Here is a 14,079-nt window from a genome sequence, read left to right as displayed (position 1 = left end):
CAGCCAGAAACTTTGTGAACCATGGATTAAAATGCACACAAACAACTTTCTGTTAACAATTAAAGAATTTATTAAGTCTCTGTGTATTTACAAAAAATGAAGGCTCTGTTATTTTCTGTTAACGTATCGTACACGTCCAGCCCTGTTGTTTCAGTAATCATTGAAGTGAAAGAATGTTGCAGGGGCTATGCTACCGCCAGTCTGATTGCAGTCCCTTCACCTTCTCTTCCTCCTAAAAAGCTTAAGAAAAGCAAAGCAGGAGGTACAGCTTCCCTCTACTCTCTCTGTAGTAAGTCTCTCTTGATTGCATGAAGGCTGTTCTTGAGTTGAGCTCTGAAACAGAAGGTATTTGAAACATAATTTCAGTGTTGACTTACACACTTGGCCATCTTTGACTTCCCTGTCTTTACACAGGTGATATCACACTGCTTGGCTATCCCAGCAGGCATTGTGGGCATGCGATTTGTCAGGTACAGTATACTTGGTTACATCCAGTAGTTACCTCCCATTCCCATTTACAGCTACTAGAAAAACTAACCACAACTGGAAGAAACAACATAGAAAACAAATATCACATAACATTTCTGCTTTGTTTTTACCTCATTATCCTTCTGTTGTGTTTTAAATGAAGATGGAGAGGCACTCTCTGAGTCTCTTTTGAGTTTCTTTGGACTTTCTTTCATCTTCCTGGCACCGGTTTTCCTAAGGAGCTTCTTCCAGACACTACTAGCCTTTTCCTGTTCGACTTCCTTTTCTGTTGCTAAAACTTTAAGTTGTCCAACCATGGCTTCTATTTGTCCCGGTCGGGCACTGATGCTTTCAGTTTGTAAAGTGTCCTCTGGTTCTGTACTGATCATTGTGGGTTTTGGAGGGACATGAATTTCATTGTCTTCCTTCTCCCCGTTATCTGGTGGGAACTCAGATGTAAAAGATGAGATGTCATGGTTGCTGGTCTCCTTGTCCAACTGCATGTCTTCTTCAGCTTGGACAGATATGAGACGGGTTTGTTTTTTTGTCTTTTTCTCTCTTTTATTTCCTCCTGCCCAAGCCTCCTTAGGGAAGCTCTCCAATGCCGGGATCTTCTCCTCCATTTGCCGTTTCAAACACCAAGGATGAAGTGGTCCTATTAAGGAGCCTTCACTCTGGGGTGGAAAATTACCAGAGTTGCACTTGGTGGGACTTTCTTCGCTGGTGGTAAAGGGCTCCTGCCTCACGTGAGCGATCTTACGGACGACCTGGAACCCCGAACCCTTCCTCACCTCTATGGCCCCATTCGTGATCCTTCTGCCATATGAGGCCTTTGGTCTGGGCTGACGTATACGAGGCAGCGGGTGTCCTGGGCAGCTGTTCATTGAAGCCTCCATCACTGTCGCCTTCACGGGCTCTGTCAAGGAGAGCACTGGAGGAGCTGGCTGTTCTGACATCTCGCCAAGCTCCTCAGCAACGCAGGACTCTTTGGCAGTCTGGGAATTGTTGCTGTCGAAGGGTATTCTGGGGTGTTCTCCCTTTACTGTGCTTAAAGCATCCTGTTTAAACTCCTCCACCAGTGACAGGTCAGTCTGGGCCTTCTTGGCAAGGCCACGGACTCTGATCTGATGTGGATCTTCCGACAGTGGTCTTTCGGATAAAAATGGAAGGATGTCACGGCCAGGAGGGGTTTCACAGGGGGATACCTTAAGCATCTCATCTATTTTGGCCATAAGTCTGTCCCCATCTCTGGAAACATCGTCTTTCCTAATATGTTGTCTTCTTTTTGGCCCTTCAGAAACTGCTCTTTGGGTCAGGATCTCAGGGAAGAAGTCAGTGACGCCACCTTCCTTTATCTAAGAAGTTAAATAAAATACTTAGGCACATAAAAGACAGAATCACAATATATATGTATCAACATACAGTACATTACAAACATAATCATGTATATACAATTTATTACACAGGCAAAGCCAAAACTTTTCTTAATGTATTTAAAACAAAACTTTTTTTTTGCTGGTATTAAAGTGACCCAGTGATGACGGGTCTCACTTGTGCTTTAGACCCCATCGCCCTTCCTCACCTCTGTACCTCTGCTCTTCATCCTCCTGCCGTATGACGCCTTTGGTCTGGGTAGGCGTACACGAGACGGTGGTCCAGTGTCAGACCGGGGCTCCTTGCCACTGTCCTCGCAGGACCTGAGGGGTTCTGTCTGCTCCGCCTGTTTGTCTCGGCCAGGATGGGTTTCATTGGAGGAGTCGCTGAACATCTCTATTTCAGCAAAGTGTCTGTCCACATCTCTGGAGACATTGTCATTCCCACAATGTTTTCTTCTTTTTGGCCCCTCAGAAACTGTTTGTGGGGTCAGGATCCCAGAGAAGAGTTCAACAGTCTCCTTTTCAGAAGGTATTACTCCTTGTTTTACCTGAAAAAAGTTAAAAATGTTCTACAAATAAACACCAGAACTACCGTGTATAATATCTCAATATGTATCTCTTAAACACAATACTGTACATCCAGTTTATTAAGTTGGCAAAGCTAGAATTTTTCCTAATGTTTTTTGCCCTTGCTGGTATTCAAGTGCCCCTGTGATGACGGGTCTCACTGGTGGTTTGGACCCCAACGCCCTTCCTCACCTCTGTACCTCCGCTCTTCATCCTCCTGCCATATGACGCCTTTGGTCTGGGTAGGCGTACACGAGACGGTGGTCCTGTGTCTGACCAGGGCTCCTTGCCACTGTCCTCGCAGGACATGAGGGGCTCTGTCTGCTCCGCCTGTTTGTCTCGGCCAGGATGGGTTTGACTGGACGAGTCGCTGAACATCTCCTCTATTTCAGCAATGAGTCTGTCCACATCTCTGGACAGATCACCATCATCCTTCTCAAACCGCTGTTTTCTTTTTGGCCCCTCCGAAATGGCTGTTGAGGTTTTGACATCCAGGCGGGGGTCAGCAGTCTGCTTTTGACTCATTTCGACTCCTCCTTTCTTTCTCTAAAGTGTCAAACAAAATTCCAAGTTTGAATATGAACGATTTTCTGGGTTTGTTTCCATTTTTTGTACATTTATGTTGCTGTAGTGGATATTGGAAACAACGTGAGACAGATTTGCCCCATAAGAAACTAATCTTATCCGGTTATTAAAGAGCTGATCATGGAGACGCATCCTTTTTCAACTTACCAAGCAATCTTCTGATTGTCTCGCCTTACACTCCACAGCTTTCACTCGGAGGTTGTTCCCCTCCTTGGCATCCATCTTGAAACCCCGCAGAAAATGATTTGGTTAACCCGAATAATTCAATACTGACATCTTATTTGTTAAACATTTAAATGAAAGACGACTTTGACTTTCAGTGTGCATATTTCTGTAAAAAAGTCTATTCTTGTACATACTGTAGAAGAGCAGTACCTTGAGTAAATAAGTGAAAAACGTCCTACCTTTATGTTTCAGATAAAATCAATATTTTGAGGCTTCTCTGTCTGAGAAAGTGTTTTCTTAAAACTTCTTCTTAATCTTCGACGACCTTCTTACCGCGTGTTAGCTTGAACTAAACGCGCTTAATAAGTTTATTTTCAACGCTGGCATAGTTACGAAGTGATGTAACAAAGTCTTAGTTCAACTCATCATATTACCAGTGATGACGTAATAAAGAGTCTGCCTTTCACCCAGCAAGACGGTATGGCAGCATTAGTGCGTTTCACTTATCGTTACTGTATTCAAAAGGTGCAAAACTAGTTTCATTTACCATGAATAACGATCGAAAACCTCCGATACAAATGAAGTCTCAAATCTTCATTAGCATGGCGCATGAATTACAGTTTTTCGGAATCAACAATTAATGCAAACACCTTTAGAATCTAAACATCATGATAGTATTCGAGATGTGCAAAAAAACTTAGGTGATTCACTCTCCCTAGGTAAGAAATTTCCTGTAACGGTATAGTTAAAGACACCAGTATCACTAGCCTGTCTTGCTAATTGACAAGTATCCTACAGTGTGTAATTCTGAATTGGGTTCGACCCCGGAATTGTGCGGAGCTAACGGTCGTGTGTTGTCATTGTAAAACTCCTCCAGGAGGGGGCTGTGTTCTCCTTCAGTACAGGCTCAGCACACTCACACTGTTCCTGTCATTAGTCGTCATTACCCGTCGCAATTATACAGTTGTTGCGGACCTCCGTTTTTTTTTCAGCCCTGTATTCTGTATACTTAAAAGGTTTTTAATCCAAATGTTGGGGTAAAAACGAAAATGGCGTGTTTCCTCCCTGCGCGAGACAGCGGAGACTCTCTGGGAAAAGTGCTCAGCGGTGCGGACGGATTTAGAACAGCTGAACAACAATGTGAAGTGTAGAAATGAATATCTGTATAATGTTATATTTGAAATCGCTCTTTAATTCGAATAAATGGTATAAAGCTCACTGCGTTGTAGCTATTTCAATATTTTGCTCCGGTTCTGACTGAATAATTGCACAGTATCCGACCTGTGTCCTGTTGGTTCTCGTTGCCATTATGGGTGATGTACAGTATAGGGTGGCGAGACTGAAAAGATATCAGAAGCACGGAGGAACTCTCTATAAAATTAAACATTGTAAGTATGTGTGTAAGGATTTAGGACGCGCCTCAGTTGACAGTTAAGACACTTTGGGAGAGCTGGTTTACAGGTGTTGCTCCTAATGCAACGTGACTTCAGTTCCTTTCAAAAACGTCTTCGGCTCATAAAACACCTCAATGTCCCCCCCGACTCCCTCCCACCGCTAGAGGGGAGAAGTAAGAAGGATAAACCTATTTTGTAGCTATTAGTGCTTCATCTTAATCAGTGTTTTTATCATTGTGAAGTTCATTGTATGAAATTTGTATTATTTAATACTTGACATCTGACTGCTCCAAAAGCTTACACGATGTACAGTATTTTATCTAACCACAGTTTTCAATGTTTTTGCTTGGAATTAGGAGATACAGCAGGGACACAATGACGCAGTTTTACTTGGCTACTTTTCTGAGATAGATGTAAGGATGGAAAATGATTTTTAATTTTCCTTTAACAAACACTGCAACTACTTGCGGATCTCACTTCAGCCAGAAACTTTGTGAACCATGGATTAAAATGCACACAAACAACTTTCTGTTAACAATTAAAGAATTTATTAAGTCTCTGTGTATTTACAAAAAATGAAGGCTCTGTTATTTTCTGTTAACGTATCGTACACGTCCAGCCCTGTTGTTTCAGTAATCATTGAAGTGAAAGAATGTTGCAGGGGCTATGCTACCGCCAGTCTGATTGCAGTCCCTTCACCTTCTCTTCCTCCTAAAAAGCTTAAGAAAAGCAAAGCAGGAGGTACAGCTTCCCTCTACTCTCTCTGTAGTAAGTCTCTCTTGATTGCATGAAGGCTGTTCTTGAGTTGAGCTCTGAAACAGAAGGTATTTGAAACATAATTTCAGTGTTGACTTACACAGTTGGCCATCTTTGACTTCCCTGTCTTTACACAGGTGATATCACACTGCTTGGCTATCCCAGCAGGCATTGTGGGCATGCGATTTGTCAGGTACAGTATACTTAGTTACATCCAGTAGTTACCTCCCATTCCCATTTACAGCTACTAGAAAAACTAACCACAACTGGAAGAAACAACATAGAAAACAAATATCACATAACATTTCTGCTTTGTTTTTACCTCATTATCCTTCTGTTGTGTTTTAAATGAAGATGGAGAGGCACTCTCTGAGTCTCTTTTGAGTTTCTTTGGACTTTCTTTCATCTTCCTGGCACCGGTTGTCCTAAGGAGCTTCTTCCAGACACTACTAGCCTTTTCCTGTTCGACTTCCTTTTCTGTTGCCAAAACTTTAAGTTGTCTAACCATGGCTTCTATTTGTCCCGGTCGGGCACTGATGCTTTCAGTTTGTAAAGTGTCCTCTGGTTCTGTACTGATCATTGTGGGTTTTGGAGGGACATGAATTTCATTGTCTTCCTTCTCCCCGTTATCTGGTGGGAACTCAGATGTAAAAGATGAGATGTCATGGTTGCTGGTCTCCTTGTCCAACTGCATGTCTTCTTCAGCTTGGACAGATATGAGACGGGTTTGTTTTTTTGTCTTTTTCTCTCTTTTATTTCCTCCTGCCCAAGCCTCCTTAGGGAAGCTCTCCAATGCCGGGATCTTCTCCTCCATTTGCCGTTTCAAACACCGAGGATGATGTGGTCCTATTAAGGAGCCTTCACTCTGGGGTGGAAAATTACCAGAGTTGCACTTGGTGGGACTTTCTTCGCTGGTGGTAAAGGGCTCCTGCCTCACGTGAGCGATCTTACGGACGACCTGGAACCCCGAACCCTTCCTCACCTCTGTGGCCCCATTCGTGATCCTTCTGCCATATGAGGCCTTTGGTCTGGGCTGACGTATACGAGGCAGCGGGTGTCCTGGGCAGCTGTTCATTGAAGCCTCCATCACTGTCGCCTTCACGGGCTCTGTCAAGGAGAGCACTGGAGGAGCTGGCTGTTCTGACATCTCGCCAAGCTCCTCAGCAACGCAGGACTCTTTGGCAGTCTGGGAATTGTTGCTGTCGAAGGGTATTCTGGGGTGTTCTCCCTTTACTGTGCTTAAAGCATCCTGTTTAAACTCCTCCACCAGTGACAGGTCAGTCTGGGCCTTCTTGGCAAGGCCACGGACTCTGATCTGATGTGGATCTTCCGACAGTGGTCTTTCGGATAAAAGTGGAAGGATGTCACGGCCAGGAGGGGTTTCACAGGGGGATACCTTAAGCATCTCATCTATTTTGGCCATAAGTCTGTCCCTATCTCTGGAAACATCGTCTTTCCTAATATGTTGTCTTCTTTTTGGCCCTTCAGAAACTGCTCTTTGGGTCAGGATCTCAGGGAAGAAGTCAGTGACGCCACCTTCCTTTATCTAAGGAGTTAAATAAAAAAGTTAGGGACATAAAAGACAGAATCATGATATATATATATATCAGCATATATTACAAACATAATAATGTATATACAATTTATTACGCAGGCAAAGCCAAAACTTTTCTTAATGTATTTAAACCAAAACTTTTTCCTTGCTGGTATTCAAGTGCCCCTGTGATGACGGGTCTCACTGGTGCTTTGGACCCCATCGCCCTTCCTCACCTCTGTACCTCTGCTCGTCATCCTCCTGCCGTATGACGCCTTTGGTCTGGGTAGGCGTACGCAAGACGGTGGTCCTGTGTCAGAACAGGGCTCCTTGTCCTCGCAGGACCTGAGGGGCTCTGTCTGCTCTGCCTGTTTGTCTCGGCCAGGATGGGTTTCATTGGAGGAGTCGCTGAACATCTCTATTTCAGCAAAGTGTCTGTCCACATCTCTGAAGACACTGTCATTCCCACAATGTTTTCTTCTTTTTGGCCCCTCAGAAACTGTTTGTGGGGTCAGGATCTCAGAGAAGAGTTCAACAGTCTCCTTTTCAGAAGGTATGACTCCTTGTTTTACCTAAAAAGTTAAACATTTTCTACAAATAAAAACCAGAACTACCCTGTATAATATCTCAATATGTATCTCTTAAACACAATACTGTACATCCAGTTTATTAAGTTGCCAAAGCCAGAATTTTTCCTAATGTTTTTTGCCCTTGCTGGTATTCAAGTGCCCCTGTGATGACGGGTCTCACTGGTGGTTTGGACCCCAACGCCCTTCCTCACCTCTGTACCTCCGCTCTTCATCCTCCTGCCATATGACGCCTTTGGTCTGGGTAGGCGTACGCGAGACGGTGGTCCTGCGTCAGACCACGGCTCCTTGCCACTGTCCTCGCAGGACATGAGGGGCTCTGTCTGCTCCGCCTGTTTGTCTCGGCCAGGATGGGTTTGACTGGACGAGTCGCTGAACATCTCCTCTATTTCAGCAATGAGTCTGTCCACATCTCTGGACAGATCACCATCATCCTTCTCAAACCGCTGTTTTCTTTTTGGCCCCTCCGAAATGGCTGTTGAGGTTTTGACATCCAGGCAGGGGTCAGCAGTCTGCTTTTGACTCATTTCGACTCCTCCTTTCTTTCTCTAAAGTGCCAAACAAAATTCCTAGTTTGAATATGAACGATTTTCTGGGTTTGTTTCCATTTTTTGTACATTTATGTGGCTGTAGTGGATATTGGAAACAACGTGAGACAGATTTGCCCCATAAGAAACTAATCTTATCCGGTAATTAAAGAGCTGATCATGGAGACGCATCCTTTTTCAACTTACCAAGCAATCTTCTGATTGTCTCGCCTTACACTCCACAGCTTTCACTCGGAGGTTGTTCCCCTCCTTGGCATCCATCTTGAAACCCCGCAGAAAATGATTTGGTTAACCCGAATAATTCAATACTGACATCTTATTTGTTAAACATTTAAATGAAAGACGACTTTGACTTTCAGTGTGCATATTTCTGTAAAAAAGTCTATTCTTGTACATACTGTAGAAGAGCAGTACCTTGAGTAAATAAGTGAAAAACGTCCTACCTTTATGTTTCAGATAAAATCAATATTTTGAGGCTTCTCTGTCTGAGAAAGTGTTTTCTTAAAACTTCTTCTTAATCTTCGACGACCTTCTTACCGCGTGTTAGCTTGAACTAAACGCGCTTAATAAGTTTATTTTCAACGCTGGCATAGTTACGAAGTGATGTAACAAAGTCTTAGTTCAACTCATCATATTACCAGTGATGACGTAATAAAGAGTCTGCCTTTCACCCAGCAAGACGGTATGGCAGCATTAGTGCGTTTCACTTATCGTTACTGTATTCAAAAGGTGCAAAACTAGTTTCATTTACCATGAATAACGATCGAAAACCTCCGATACAAATGAAGTCTCAAATCTTCATTAGCATGGCGCATGAATTACAGTTTTTCGGAATCAACAATTAATGCAAACACCTTTAGAATCTAAACATCATGATAGTATTCGAGATGTGCAAAAAAACTTAGGTGATTCACTCTCCCTAGGTAAGAAATTTCCTGTAACGGTATAGTTAAAGACACCAGTATCACTAGCCTGTCTTGCTAATTGACAAGTGTCCTACAGTGTGTAATTCTGAATTGGGTTCGACCCCGGAATTGTGCGGAGCTAACGGTCGTGTGTTGTCATTGTAAAACTCCTCCAGGAGGGGGCTGTGTTCTCCTTCAGTACAGGCTCAGCACACTCACACTGTTCCTGTCATTAGTCGTCATTACCCGTCGCAATTATACAGTTGTTGCGGACCTCCGTTTTTTTCAGCCCTGTATTCTGTATACTTAAAAGGTTTTTAATCCAAATGTTGGGGTAAAAACGAAAATGGCGTGTTTCCTCCCTGCGCGAGACAGCGGAGACTCTCTGGGAAAAGTGCTCAGCGGTGCGGACGGATTTAGAACAGCTGAACAACAATGTGAAGTGTAGAAATGAATATCTGTATAATGTTATATTTGAAATCGCTCTTTAATTCGAATAAATGGTATAAAGCTCACTGCGTTGTAGCTATTTCAATATTTTGCTCCGGTTCTGACTGAATAATTGCACAGTATCCGACCTGTGTCCTGTTGGTTCTCGTTGCCATTATGGGTGATGTACAGTATAGGGTGGCGAGACTGAAAAGATATCAGAAGCACGGAGGAACTCTCTATAAAATTAAACATTGTAAGTATGTGTGTAAGGATTTAGGACGCGCCTCAGTTGACAGTTAAGACACTTTGGGAGAGCTGGTTTACAGGTGTTGCTCCTAATGCAACGTGACTTCAGTTCCTTTCAAAAACGTCTTCGGCTCATAAAACACCTCAATGTCCCCCCGACTCCCTCCCACCGCTAGAGGGGAGAAGTAAGAAGGATAAACCTATTTTGTAGCTATTAGTGCTTCATCTTAATCAGTGTTTTTATCATTGTGAAGTTCATTGTATGAAATTTGTATTATTTAATACTTGACATCTGACTGCTCCAAAAGCTTACACGATGTACAGTATTTTATCTAACCACAGTTTTCAATGTTTTTGCTTGGAATTAGGAGATACAGCAGGGACACAATGACGCAGTTTTACTTGGCTACTTTTCTGAGATAGATGTAAGGATGGAAAATGATTTTTAATTTTCCTTTAACAAACACTGCAACTACTTGCGGATCTCACTTCAGCCAGAAACTTTGTGAACCATGGATTAAAATGCACACAAACAACTTTCTGTTAACAATTAAAGAATTTATTAAGTCTCTGTGTATTTACAAAAAATGAAGGCTCTGTTATTTTCTGTTAACGTATCGTACACGTCCAGCCCTGTTGTTTCAGTAATCATTGAAGTGAAAGAATGTTGCAGGGGCTATGCTACCGCCAGTCTGATTGCAGTCCCTTCACCTTCTCTTCCTCCTAAAAAGCTTAAGAAAAGCAAAGCAGGAGGTACAGCTTCCCTCTACTCTCTCTGTAGTAAGTCTCTCTTGATTGCATGAAGGCTGTTCTTGAGTTGAGCTCTGAAACAGAAGGTATTTGAAACATAATTTCAGTGTTGACTTACACACTTGGCCATCTTTGACTTCCCTGTCTTTACACAGGTGATATCACACTGCTTGGCTATCCCAGCAGGCATTGTGGGCATGCGATTTGTCAGGTACAGTATACTTGGTTACATCCAGTAGTTACCTCCCATTCCCATTTACAGCTACTAGAAAAACTAACCACAACTGGAAGAAACAACATAGAAAACAAATATCACATAACATTTCTGCTTTGTTTTTACCTCATTATCCTTCTGTTGTGTTTTAAATGAAGATGGAGAGGCACTCTCTGAGTCTCTTTTGAGTTTCTTTGGACTTTCTTTCATCTTCCTGGCACCGGTTTTCCTAAGGAGCTTCTTCCAGACACTACTAGCCTTTTCCTGTTCGACTTCCTTTTCTGTTGCCAAAACTTTAAGTTGTCCAACCATGGCTTCTATTTGTCCCGGTCGGGCACTGATGCTTTCAGTTTGTAAAGTGTCCTCTGGTTCTGTACTGATCATTGTGGGTTTTGGAGGGACATGAATTTCATTGTCTTCCTTCTCCCCGTTATCTGGTGGGAACTCAGATGTAAAAGATGAGATGTCATGGTTGCTGGTCTCCTTGTCCAACTGCATGTCTTCTTCAGCTTGGACAGATATGAGACGGGTTTGTTTTTTTGTCTTTTTCTCTCTTTTATTTCCTCCTGCCCAAGCCTCCTTAGGGAAGCTCTCCAATGCCGGGATCTTCTCCTCCATTTGCCGTTTCAAACACCGAGGATGACGTGGTCCTATTAAGGAGCCTTCACTCTGGGGTGGAAAATTACCAGAGTTGCACTTGGTGGGACTTTCTTCGCTGGTGGTAAAGGGCTCCTGCCTCACGTGAGCGATCTTACGGACGACCTGGAACCCCGAACCCTTCCTCACCTCTATGGCCCCATTCGTGATCCTTCTGCCATATGAGGCCTTTGGTCTGGGCTGACGTATACGAGGCAGCGGGTGTCCTGGGCAGCTGTTCATTGAAGCCTCCATCACTGTCGCCTTCACGGGCTCTGTCAAGGAGAGCACTGGAGGAGCTGGCTGTTCTGACATCTCGCCAAGCTCCTCAGCAACGCAGGACTCTTTGGCAGTCTGGGAATTGTTGCTGTCGAAGGGTATTCTGGGGTGTTCTCCCTTTACTGTGCTTAAAGCATCCTGTTTAAACTCCTCCACCAGTGACAGGTCAGTCTGGGCCTTCTTGGCAAGGCCACGGACTCTGATCTGATGTGGATCTTCCGACAGTGGTCTTTCGGATAAAAATGGAAGGATGTCACGGCCAGGAGGGGTTTCACAGGGGGATACCTTAAGCATCTCATCTATTTTGGCCATAAGTCTGTCCCCATCTCTGGAAACATCGTCTTTCCTAATATGTTGTCTTCTTTTTGGCCCTTCAGAAACTGCTCTTTGGGTCAGGATCTCAGGGAAGAAGTCAGTGACGCCACCTTCCTTTATCTAAGGAGTTAAATAAAATAGTTAGGGACATAAAAGACAGAATCATGATATATATATATCAGCATATATTACAAACATAATAATGTATATACAATTTATTACGCAGGCAAAGCCAAAACTTTTCTTAATGTATTTAAACCAAAACTTTTTCCTTGCTGGTATTCAAGTGCCCCTGTGATGACGGGTCTCACTGGTGCTTTGGACCCCATCGCCCTTCCTCACCTCTGTACCTCTGCTCGTCATCCTCCTGCCGTATGACGCCTTTGGTCTGGGTAGGCGTACACGAGACGGTGGTCCGGTGTCAGACCAGGGCTCCTTGCCACTGTCCTCGCAGGACCTGAGGGGCTCTGTCTGCTCCGCCTGTTTGTCTCGGCCAGAATGGGTTTCATTGGAGGAGTCGCTGAACATCTCTATTTCAGCAAAGTGTCTGTCCACATCTCTGGAGACATTGTCATTCCCACAATGTTTTCTTCTTTTTGGCCCCTCAGAAACTGTTTGTGGGGTCAGGATCTCAGAGAAGAGTTCAACAGTCTCCTTTTCAGAAGGTATTACTCCTTGTTTTACCTGAAAAAAGTTAAAAATGTTCTACAAATAAACACCAGAACTACCGTGTATAATATCTCAATATGTATCTCTTAAACACAATACTGTACATCCAGTTTATTAAGTTGGCAAAGCTAGAATTTTTCCTAATGTTTTTTGCCCTTGCTGGTATTCAAGTGCCCCTGTGATGACGGGTCTCACTGGTGGTTTGGACCCTAACGCCCTTCCTCACCTCTGTACCTCCGCTCTTCATCCTCCTGCCATATGACGCCTTTGGTCTGGGTAGGCGTACACGAGACGGTGGTCCTGTGTCTGACCAGGGCTCCTTGCCACTGTCCTCGCAGGACATGAGGGGCTCTGTCTGCTCCGCCTGTTTGTCTCGGCCAGGATGGGTTTGACTGGACGAGTCGCTGAACATCTCCTCTATTTCAGCAATGAGTCTGTCCACATCTCTGGACAGATCACCATCATCCTTCTCAAACCGCTGTTTTCTTTTTGGCCCCTCCGAAATGGCTGTTGAGGTTTTGACATCCAGGCGGGGGTCAGCAGTCTGCTTTTGACTCATTTCGACTCCTCCTTTCTTTCTCTAAAGTGTCAAACAAAGTTCCTAGTTTGAATATGAACGATTTTCTGGGTTTGTTTCAATTTTTTGTACATTTATGTGGCTGTAGTGGATATTGGAAACAATGTGAGACAGATTTGCCCCATAAGAAACTAATCTTATCCGGTAATTAAAGAGCTGATCATGGAGACGCATCCTTTTTCAACTTACCAAGCAATCTTCTGATTGTCTCGCCTTACACTCCACAGCTTTCACTCGGAGGTTGTTCCCCTCCTTGGCATCCATCTTGAAACCCTGCAGAAAATGATTTGGTTAACCCGAATAATTCAATACTGACATCTTATTTGTTAAACATTTAAATGAAAGACGACTTTGACTTTCAGTGTGCATATTTCTGTAAAAAAGTCTATTCTTGTACATACTGTAGAAGAGCAGTACCTTGAGTAAATAAGTGAAAAACGTCCTACCTTTATGTTTCAGATAAAATCAATATTTTGAGGCTTCTCTGTCTGAGAAAGTGTTTTCTTAAAACTTCTTCTTAATCTTCGACGACCTTCTTACCGCGTGTTAGCTTGAACTAAACGCGCTTAATAAGTTTATTTTCAACGCTGGCATAGTTACGAAGTGATGTAACAAAGTCTTAGTTCAACTCATCATATTACCAGTGATGACGTAATAAAGAGTCTGCCTTTCACCCAGCAAGACGGTATGGCAGCATTAGTGCGTTTCACTTATCGTTACTGTATTCAAAAGGTGCAAAACTAGTTTCATTTACCATGAATAACGATCGAAAACCTCCGATACAAATGAAGTCTCAAATCTTCATTAGCATGGCGCATGAATTACAGTTTTTCGGAATCAACAATTAATGCAAACACCTTTAGAATCTAAACATCATGATAGTATTCGAGATGTGCAAAAAAACTTAGGTGATTCACTCTCCCTAGGTAAGAAATTTCCTGTAACGGTATAGTTAAAGACACCAGTATCACTAGCCTGTCTTGCTAATTGACAAGTGTCCTACAGTGTGTAATTCTGAATTGGGTTCGACCCCGGAATTGTGCGAAGCTAACGGTCGTGTGTTGTCATTGTAAAAC

The 14,079-nt window shown here is 43.3% G+C and overlaps 4 protein-coding genes across 6 annotated transcripts in view; 1 reads left to right on the top strand and 3 right to left on the bottom strand.

The window, feature by feature from the left end:
* The window catches only part of c4h5orf34 (chromosome 4 C5orf34 homolog), a 76,452-nt gene that overhangs the window by 23,337 nt on the left and 39,036 nt on the right, over nucleotides 1-14,079 (top strand). The gene's annotated exons all lie outside the window — the stretch shown is intronic.
* Nucleotides 47-3,869, bottom strand: LOC148672803 (uncharacterized). Of its 2 annotated transcripts, none has more exons than XM_088628754.1 (6): nucleotides 3,401-3,869; nucleotides 3,144-3,218; nucleotides 2,604-2,957; nucleotides 2,051-2,392; nucleotides 600-1,817; nucleotides 47-333 (listed from the first exon to the last, which is right to left on the bottom strand). In XM_088628754.1, exons 2-6 carry the CDS (start codon nucleotides 3,216-3,218, stop codon nucleotides 217-219), a joined length of 2,106 nt encoding a protein of 701 aa, XP_088484880.1. In that variant the 5' UTR covers nucleotides 3,401-3,869; the 3' UTR covers nucleotides 47-216. The 2 variants fall into 2 exon arrangements, with proteins under 2 accessions (XP_088484880.1, XP_088484879.1); XM_088628753.1 differs by having other exon boundaries at nucleotides 600-1,823; nucleotides 3,401-3,866.
* Nucleotides 5,081-8,970, bottom strand: LOC148672802 (uncharacterized). Its single transcript, XM_088628764.1, has 6 exons — nucleotides 8,424-8,970; nucleotides 8,167-8,241; nucleotides 7,627-7,980; nucleotides 7,082-7,417; nucleotides 5,634-6,851; nucleotides 5,081-5,367 (listed from the first exon to the last, which is right to left on the bottom strand). The coding sequence occupies exons 2-6, from the start codon at nucleotides 8,239-8,241 to the stop codon at nucleotides 5,251-5,253; spliced, it is 2,100 nt and encodes a 699-aa protein (XP_088484890.1). The 5' UTR covers nucleotides 8,424-8,970; the 3' UTR covers nucleotides 5,081-5,250.
* LOC148672801 (uncharacterized) lies at nucleotides 10,101-13,977 on the bottom strand. Of its 2 annotated transcripts, none has more exons than XM_088628747.1 (6): nucleotides 13,450-13,977; nucleotides 13,193-13,267; nucleotides 12,653-13,006; nucleotides 12,100-12,441; nucleotides 10,654-11,871; nucleotides 10,101-10,387 (listed from the first exon to the last, which is right to left on the bottom strand). In XM_088628747.1, the coding sequence occupies exons 2-6, from the start codon at nucleotides 13,265-13,267 to the stop codon at nucleotides 10,271-10,273; spliced, it is 2,106 nt and encodes a 701-aa protein (XP_088484873.1). In that variant the 5' UTR covers nucleotides 13,450-13,977; the 3' UTR covers nucleotides 10,101-10,270. The 2 variants fall into 2 exon arrangements, with proteins under 2 accessions (XP_088484873.1, XP_088484872.1); XM_088628746.1 differs by having other exon boundaries at nucleotides 10,654-11,877; nucleotides 13,450-13,969.

The sequence above is a fragment of the Lepisosteus platostomus genome, chromosome 4, assembly GCF_059453375.1.
Source record: "Lepisosteus platostomus isolate fLepPlt1 chromosome 4, fLepPlt1.hap1, whole genome shotgun sequence".
NCBI classification, from domain to species: domain Eukaryota; kingdom Metazoa; phylum Chordata; class Actinopteri; order Semionotiformes; family Lepisosteidae; genus Lepisosteus; species Lepisosteus platostomus.
The sequence above is the reverse complement of the archived record's forward strand: the minus strand, read 5'-3'. Positions and strand labels throughout refer to the sequence as shown.